This window comes from Lactuca virosa, chromosome 8 (assembly GCF_052849685.1).
Source record: "Lactuca virosa cultivar CGN04683 chromosome 8, Lactuca_virosa_CGN04683_v6, whole genome shotgun sequence".
Lineage (NCBI taxonomy): Eukaryota > Viridiplantae > Streptophyta > Magnoliopsida > Asterales > Asteraceae > Lactuca > Lactuca virosa.
The window spans coordinates 6,290,640-6,299,650 of NC_136433.1; the positions used below are offsets into that span (position 1 = coordinate 6,290,640).

Genomic DNA, 9,011 nt, shown 5'->3' on the forward strand with positions numbered 1-9,011 from the left:
TGTATTTAAAAAAAAACTGCATTTTTTTAAATAAAAAATAAATTTTTAGGTGCATATGTGCATATTTTTTCAAATGCACATATGTATATTTCTTATACTATAATATTCGTAAGTAAATCACAACAAATCTCATATTTATTAATTAATTTATAAACATAATAGTACAAATATTTTATTTGATACAAAATAAAATATAAAAAATAAAAATGCTACAAAATTCATTGCGTTTTCATGTCTTCATGTCAATATTTCCTTATTTTCTTCAATTTATCATTTTTCACCTCTTCAATATTCACCACAATTTCTTCCAAATCTGCAAGAAAATTAAAAAAAAAATTATTGATGCGAAAACACTCACAAAAATACATATGTGATTTTCATGTGATTAACATATGAATCACATGCAATTCACATATCAATCACATTTACATATGACGTCATATGTAAATCACATGTGATTTATATGAGGCTAGTGCCATTGAAGATATTAAAGTTCATTAACTCAAATAATTTTCACTTGTGATTTACATGTGAATCACATGTAATTCATATGTTATTTACATGTAATTCATATGCGTTTCACTCGTGATTTACATGTGATTCATATGTGAATTACCTGTGATTTACATGTGAATCACATATGATTCATATGTGAATTACCTGTGATTTACATGTGAATCACATGTAATTCATATGTGATTCACTTGTGATTTACATGTGAATCACTACATATTTATAGTCTTGCTTCCAGTTAATTACTAAAATATTATAACAAATCACATACGGAGATATCCACCCAAATATCATAATATAAATTATTAAATTCTCATAGGTCGGGTTCATAAGATTCCAAAAAACTGCAGTAAAAGGTTTCTTTTACCTGGATTTGGTTTAATATATTGAGCTTGGCATGCTTTATCCTTGCACTTCTTGCTGCAGCTAGATCTAGTCAAACAGGTTGTGTGCACGGATCAATGAATCAAACAACCAATTCATTGTTTTAACTTAATAAATCAAACAATCTATTAAACATCTCGGATTCTAAATTTTACAAAATAAATCAAGTGAAAATATTTATTCGGGGATGAAATAGGCTTTTTTTCCGATTATCAGACTTGAGTATCATGTAATTTTCATTTTCCATTTGTACATAACAAACATAAACTCATAAAAACCATAACCGGGTTGCAAAAATTAACATGATATATGAGTGATGAAGGGTGCAACATGAATAATGGCATTATGGCAATATTTGGCATACTAAAAGGGTAAAATTGTACATTCAGAATATTTATAAGCAGATGAAAGAGGTAAGAACTGAAGTTAAAAATACCAATACAAGATTATGACCATTGTTGTCAAATATACTGATCTCCGAGATCCTCTTCACTGTGGGTCCCGGTTTCGATACAACCTAACAAAAAAAACAAAGTATATTTTAAAAAACAGTGGATTACAAACGGATAAGAAGGTGTTTTAACTTTTAATTAGTAACACTAAATGATGAGAAAACAGGTAAAAGATGCTTAACCTGTTTATTAAAATAACCAACAACATTGTTGTCTGTATATGTGAGAAAATGAGTAAGCCCGTCCATATCTCGAGCATGTTGCTTTAGATGATTCATCAGTCTTGTACCATAACCCTTTACTTGTTCATCTGAAATGATTGTACAAAAAGCTATATCCCCAAATTTTTGGCTAACATGTCACATATGATAAGCAAACAAAATCTCTTTTCAGAAAGTAATTCTTCCAAATACTAAATGAAAGTAAACCATGTGAGATATGTAAAATATCTACCTGACATATGGTTTGTATGTAATGCCACCAACAAATGTATTGAGAGTGACGAAAGAAAGGAGTGGAGAAAGCCCGTTTGCAAGAAAAGAGGGAGAGGGCATCATCATCTACTGTTGGAGGATCTCTTCTAGGTTGTAACATAATATCTTAGGGGTTACACCTGCCAAAACAATGGACTACATCATACATCTCTTCTAGGGACAACAACTTAAATGAAGTAAAACTGTGACACTTTATCAAACAGGTTGTGTGCACAGATCAATGAAACAACGAGAAGGATGAATAACAGACTTGATTAGAATCAAAATCTAACAAAATTCGAAGATTTGCATTGGTACTCATCTGATACTTCATTTTTGAATATTTTATGATTACAATAACAGTAACATCGCACTTTCTACAAAAAACAGGGAAGCAATAAGGATTTTAATGATTCAAATTTCACGTGATGTTCATATGATGGAAGAAAATGAAAGTAAAGCATCTGATTCCTTTTCTCCAATGGAGGTGGAGGTGGAGTTTGATTTAGTAATCTTGTTTTCCAATGTTCCTCACTCGATTCCGTGACAGGTCATTATATAATTTTTCTTATGAGGAAAGGTTAAACACATCATGCTGCTATACTATGGAAAACAGAAGAGGATAAGATGCATTGTTCAATGGATTACCTGATTCATGAAAGACCGAAACGATTGAAGGAACTTTCAAGGCCGCCATGAGGTGTGAGGACAAGATGTAAATCGTATCTGAACAATTACAGGATATCAAAAAATCGTTGTTGATTGCAAGATAAAATAACTTCATAATCAATAATGGAAGAGGCAACATTGGATTTCTAGGTCGGAACGTTGATCCATGGATTTAGCTGCTTGCAATCAAGAGATTACAGAGTGTTGATAGGCGAAGGCGGCCATGGATTTCATACGACGGTGCTAGAATCTGGATTTTGAGTGAAAAATCAACAGGTATGGCGTGGGAAAAGAGGGTCGATGAGAAGTGAAAACAACAGAGGGTTTGAGATGATGAATAGAGCCAGAGAAATGTTGATTTGGGGAGAGCATCAAAGAAGAACGTCGTTGGGGGAGGAGGAAGATCGTGGGTTTGAGAGAAAGGTATCAGGGGGATATGAATTATCTTATCCCTAAAATGCCCGATGATTTATTTCAATCGTATACCCCCGCATCAATTTTTTTTAATTATTTACAAAACTGTCATAAAACATCCCAGCCTTTTATTATTTTGATCTGATGGTCCTTATTTAGTTCTCGGGTTCTCTGGAATATATAAGTTCTCAAATGATCATTCCTCTCTCTCTCTCTCTATCTATATATATATATATATATATATATATATATATATATATATATATATATATATACATAGGGAATAGTTATTTGGAAAACAAAAAAACTCTAAAAATCATAAAAATGCATAAAAAAATACCTAGAGATCACAAAACTTTTTTTTGACATTTTTATGAAAAAATCGCAGGTTTTTAAAGAAATTCGCTGAAAAAAAATTTGAAAATTTTTTTTTTATAAAAAGAAAAAAAACTGATTTTCTATTTTTTTTTCAGCGAATTTTAATAAAAAGCTGCGATTTTTTATAAAAAAAATTCAAAAAAAAGTTTTGTGATCTGTAAGTTTTTTTTTTATGCATTTTTATGATTTTTAGGGTTTTTTGTTTTCCATAGAACCTATATATATATATATATATATATATATATATATATATATATATATATATATATATATATATATATATGTTAATGATATAAAATGTTTGTATACTTTGAAATAGTCGTATAACTTATGTTTGCCTATGATATATATATAGTTATTAATGATATTGATTTATTTATAAAAATACAATTATATATATTTATATGAAAAACATCTTGTTGTAAATTTTTTTGTTATCATCAAATCGTAAAAAACATTAACTATTTGTATATAAATCGTCTTTTATTAGTTGAATAACAAACTGATGTGTTAATATTAATTTCCGAATGAGTATTTTGAAACTTTACATTATTAAAAAGATGTATAAAGTAGTTGTCGACTGAAGACCAATTTTGAAAGAATATTGATATATCATTCTTATAGATGATAATGGCAAAAGATGATATTGGTGTGGCTGGTCCGACCCGAACTAAATATATAAAGACTTCAAGTACATGATGGCTATAGCTAGCTAGCCTTCTTTTAAGTTTAACTTGAAAAAAGCAAGAAGAAATATATAAATACAGAAACCACGTACACCACTAACACCGATTAGTGTCAGTTGCGACGTTTGGTGAATCGTGGAGTGGATAAGCTGAGGAAAGCATCTGTAATGTAGATATGAACATCTGGGGAGTTGAGAGCGATATAACAATAGATCAACTCCTCAATATCATTCCAATCTTGAACTTTAACGTACTGAATCATCTTTACTATCGATTTTCGAATGTCGTTGAATGGATCAGAAGAGTACTTAACTGCACAATCACTGTCTGCAAACACCCCATGAATATCCTCTGGCAAACTTGCTGAAAAACTCACTCTCTCCCTTCTCTTCTTCTTTAAGTTGTTGCTCAGTTCCTCATGATCCATTTTCATGGAATAAAGTCGGTTAGGTGAGGTGGGTGGAATGGACCATTATGGTATGTGTGTGTTTGTGTGTTATATTTATATATAAACACAAAAGATGCAGGGCAAGGTATGCATGAATTGGAGCCTTTGTGTTTGTGTGTAATTAATGATGAGATGTGTTTGTGGATTCCCTGATACATAGGCAAACCCCCCAGCCATTTGCAACTATAATAAGTACAATCCTATCCAATTTAAACTGTTTTGGTATATTTTAAAATCAGTATATGAAATTATGAAAATAGTTCGTTACATAATTACTAACTCTTAAACAATGTAACTTAAGTATGATTATTTGATAATAAACAGTTCAAGGCGATTTAACGGCGGTCATTTGGGTACGTATTATGCATTTCAAAATGAGTTTGTTTTTCGAATCTCACAATTTTTAACTTTGAGGTGATATGTTATTCTAAAAATATTACGACTCTTAAACAATGTAGCTTAAGTATGAGTTGTAAATATTTGTGAAAATTTTGAGATATGTTTGTTAATAGGGTAGTTCTTTACTTCTTTCTGTTGTATAGAGTTGTTAAGGTTATGGTATAGGACAAGATTATAAATCGTGTAAGAGCATCCACAATTAAAGAAAAAATGCTAAGCTTTTTTGATGCCAACTCAATAAAATATCCTGCCACATCAACCAGATAAAAAACTTAAATACCTTCATAATAGAAAAACTTTTTGATAAAGCTTATTCATAAATTATATATATATATATATATATATATATATATATATATATATATATATATATATATATATATATATATATATATATATATATATATATAGCTATTGGTTTAGTTTTTTTATTGGTTGATATAGCTATGTGACCCACTATATTTTAAAAATGCTATCACTCATAATATTTTTTTTATTGCTTGATATAATTATGGGACCCACTAAATATTGAAAAGGCTATCACTTAAGAGCTTGCTTATTTATGTTCATTTAACATTTAACAAACAAAACTAATATAATTTACTAAACAAACAAATATAAATGAAAAAAATTCGTACAAACAAAACAAACATAAATAATCCTCCTTTAATTCTTTTACCCTTGCTGATTTTGATCATCTTTAGAAAGTTTTTTTTGTTATTTGTCATACTCTAATTCAATTTGTCAAATGTTATTTTATGGTTATTTTGAATTAATTTTTTTTTCACGTATCATTTTATGAGTTTTTTATTTTATTAAATTTCACATAATATTTTAATGTAATAATTGTAATAAATGTAGTAGTAAATGAATATCAATTTTATTAATGAATTTATCTTTTAATTTCAAAATTCCCAAAATTAAAGCTTATTCATTTCTTTTATTTATTTAAATTTAAAAGATAAAAAATATTTCCATTATAATAGTTTATTATTTTTCTTATTTTCTTATAAATTAAAAGTTTTCAAATATTTTGACTATTATATTTAATTTTTTTTTAAAGTTAATTCATGTAAAGTTTTACGACTAGTTTTGGTAATAAAAAGTTTTTTTTTTTTTTAAACGGACAAATATATTAGAAAACGAAACGAACTTAATCGTGGAAACCTAGATTTCCTTTTGAAATATTTAATAATTAAAACCCACAAGTTGCATTTATTATATTTTAACCCCAAAACAAACTTAGCGTCATTCTATAGCGTAACAGCACACGTCAACACTCGACTACGTGTCATACTCTGATTCGTTTTTGACTTTAACTTCGCTATTAAGATTTAGCATTTCCTCTTCCGATTCTACCCCTGTTCTTCTCATATTTTCACTTTTTATACCACTTCTTTAAAACTATCATCCCTCTACACCAACCACAACCCTTTAAAACCCAATGGCATTACCGAAATAATATTTATATATATGCCTAAAATGGGTATCGGGAATATACACCGATCAAAACGGCGGGGCACAGTCTCTGCAAACACTTTCACTTTGTTTTGATGATAAATCCGAGGTTCACAGATTGATTAATAACTCCGGTGCTCAAAAAGAAAAGCTCTACCAATCTTCTATACCATCTTCTCCATCAAAATCCTAGGGTTTAGTGTTCGATTACTGCAATATAATGGATGTTTTGCCAGCTCTTCCGGTGGGCTACCGGTTCCGTCCAACAGACGAAGAATTGATCAATCACTACCTGCGGTTAAAGATCAATGGTTACGACGACGACGTAACTTGTATTCGAGAAATCGACGTTTGCAAGAAAGAACCTTGGGACTTACCCGGTATGCCCTTTTGTAAATTTCGTGTATTTTCTCTTTGATATTGATCATTTGGCGATGAGCTGACATTATGTTTGAACTGTAATTTTTTACAGATTTATCGGTGATCGAATCGATTGATAATGAATGGTTCTTCTTCTGCCCCAAGGATCGTAAGTATCAGAACGGGCAGCGATTGAATCGGGCAACGATAGCTGGATACTGGAAGGCTACCGGGAAAGATAGGACGATTAAGACTTCCAGGGGAAGTCGTGTGATTGGGAAGAAGAAGACGCTTGTTTTTTATCTTGGTCGTGCTCCAAAAGGGGAGAGGACTCATTGGGTGATCCATGAATACTGTGCTACAGAAAAGGAACTCGATGGTACTCATTCTGGACAGGTCTGTGCGTGTGAACTCTTTAGGTTTTGAAATGGCCATTAATTCTTCTTCATGTTTTTATAAATACTCGTGTTTTGATTTGCTATTTGCAGAGCCCTTTTGTGCTTTGTCGTTTGTTCAGGAAACATGATGGCAAAGATGACGATCCTGGGAGTCCAAAGTTTATTGATGTTGATCAGAACACTGCTTCTTCCCCTTCCCTTGTGAAGTCTTCCACCGAGGATCCTCCTTCAGAGCCTGTCACTCCGATGTTGACTGGTCAAGTCGGAGATACTGATGAAGCAAGTGTTGACCCTCTCGGTTATCTTGATTTACAAGGCCTTTGTGATCCTATACCAGAGCATTTGGATTCAAAGATCTTTTCCCCTTTGCATTCTCAGATGCATGTAGAGTTTGGATCTTCATACCTGGGTAACCCTTCAATTGACAACCCTATGCAATATCAGTATGGGACAAATTCGAAAGATATCATGGAGTTTTTGGATAATGTCTTAGTTGAACCAGATCGTTTTCCTTTGGAGGATACTGATTATAAGGATGCTTGCCCTGCTCAAGCTTCTATGGAAATGGCTCGTTCTAAAGAGCCTGAATCTATTAGCGAGTTAAAGGGCAAAATGGTCCACGATGCAAATGGTAATGGACCATATGTGCAGGACAACAGGACGCCATTTCACATGGGACATGAATTGCAAGGCAATTATCCTGATGAAAATGTCATCTGGTTCTCTCCAGTTGAAGACCAGGTTAAGAGTTTTGTCAAGGAAGAACACGAACTATGCAGCAACAATGGCAATTCATTGGCATCTGGGAATGACGTCAACTCTGGAACGGGAATCATAATAAGGAATTGGAAAAAGGCGAAGCTTCCTGGTCTCCCATTCCAAGGAACTGCAAACAGAAGACTTCGTGTTAACATGAAACTATGTGTAAGGCCCTCTTATAACCAGGAACAACCAACAAATATGTGTTTTAATGAAGAGCAATCTATCAAGGTTGATGATTATAAAGAGGCTATGGAGGAAGATCATGTGGCATATGATGATGACAACAGTTCTGGAACGGGAATCGTAATAAGAACTCGTGAAAACCCGATTCCGTCTTCTAGTATTCCATTCCAAGGAACTGCGAGCAGAAGAATCCGTTTGCAGAAGAAGCTACAACTAGGGTTCATTCGAAAGCCGATGAAATTGGACGCCAGTGAAGAAGAATCTAGCGTAACTGAGGTGCGTTTTCAATTTTTGTTTTTCGCTTGTTCCAATTTCGTATCGATTTGTATTATTGTTGATTTGAATCTGGCATGCACAGGCAAAGGAACCAGCTGAGATTTCAACAGATGAAAAGAGTATGGATCAAGATTCCGGTTCCAATGTGATTCAGGCGAAGGAATCGTCATTCTACAGTAAAGCTAAGACTTCATTAGCTTCGATTCCGGTGTTGTATATGCCTAAGGTGCTGGTGGTCATGGGGTTGTGTGCCGGTGGGGTTGCTTTATGGAAATGCTTAGTGTGAATAAGATAAAGTAGGTTTAAGCGTTCAGATAGTGGAAACCGATAATATTATAGATAGAGCCTAGAGGCTTGTGTTTATGTCTATATACCAAGACTGATTTTGCAGTGGTAATATGAAGTTATTTATATCAGTTTTCTTAATTCTTTCTTAAAATCATGCGTACACAAAGAGGGAGATGTTCTTTGGTGTACATGACATTAGTTTTTAGGTAGGTTGTATGAAAAATGATCTCTTTTCGGTTATGGTGATTGAACGAAAGAAAAAAAAAAAAAAAAAAGATTGAAAACTGGTTAATGTTTGGTTTTTCTTTGGAATATCAACAGGCAAGATTATTGTTTCTTTTTTATGTCTTCTTCTTTCATTTTTCAAATTGGTATTCAACTTAAATTAAGTATATACACTTGAACATATTGGAATATTTCTTATCATGGATTTTATACTAGATGACTTTACATGATAAACGTGGTATGGA

General features: G+C 32.1%; 2 protein-coding genes across 4 annotated transcripts; one reads left to right on the forward strand and one right to left on the reverse strand.

Moving 5' to 3' along the window:
* Nucleotides 1-228: 228 nt before the first annotated feature.
* LOC145134580 (histone acetyltransferase GCN5-like) lies at nucleotides 229-3,064 on the reverse strand. 3 transcript variants are annotated; one of them, XM_079069417.1, is made up of 6 exons: nucleotides 2,471-3,064; nucleotides 1,803-1,962; nucleotides 1,532-1,700; nucleotides 1,334-1,414; nucleotides 881-945; nucleotides 229-313 (listed from the first exon to the last, which is right to left on the reverse strand). In XM_079069417.1, exons 2-5 carry the CDS (start codon nucleotides 1,907-1,909, stop codon nucleotides 940-942), a joined length of 363 nt encoding a protein of 120 aa, XP_078925543.1. In that variant the 5' UTR covers nucleotides 1,910-1,962; nucleotides 2,471-3,064; the 3' UTR covers nucleotides 229-313; nucleotides 881-939. The 3 variants fall into 3 exon arrangements, with proteins under 3 accessions (XP_078925543.1, XP_078925541.1, XP_078925542.1); XM_079069415.1 differs by having other exon boundaries at nucleotides 881-1,414; XM_079069416.1 differs by lacking the exon at nucleotides 2,471-3,064 and having other exon boundaries at nucleotides 881-1,414; nucleotides 1,803-2,023.
* A 3,430-nt stretch (nucleotides 3,065-6,494) lies between these two features.
* TIP (TCV-interacting protein) lies at nucleotides 6,495-8,679 on the forward strand. Its single transcript, XM_079065233.1, has 4 exons — nucleotides 6,495-6,654; nucleotides 6,747-7,030; nucleotides 7,123-8,253; nucleotides 8,336-8,679. The coding sequence occupies exons 1-4, from the start codon at nucleotides 6,495-6,497 to the stop codon at nucleotides 8,537-8,539; spliced, it is 1,779 nt and encodes a 592-aa protein (XP_078921359.1). The 3' UTR covers nucleotides 8,540-8,679.
* The last annotated feature ends 332 nt before the right edge of the window (nucleotides 8,680-9,011 follow it).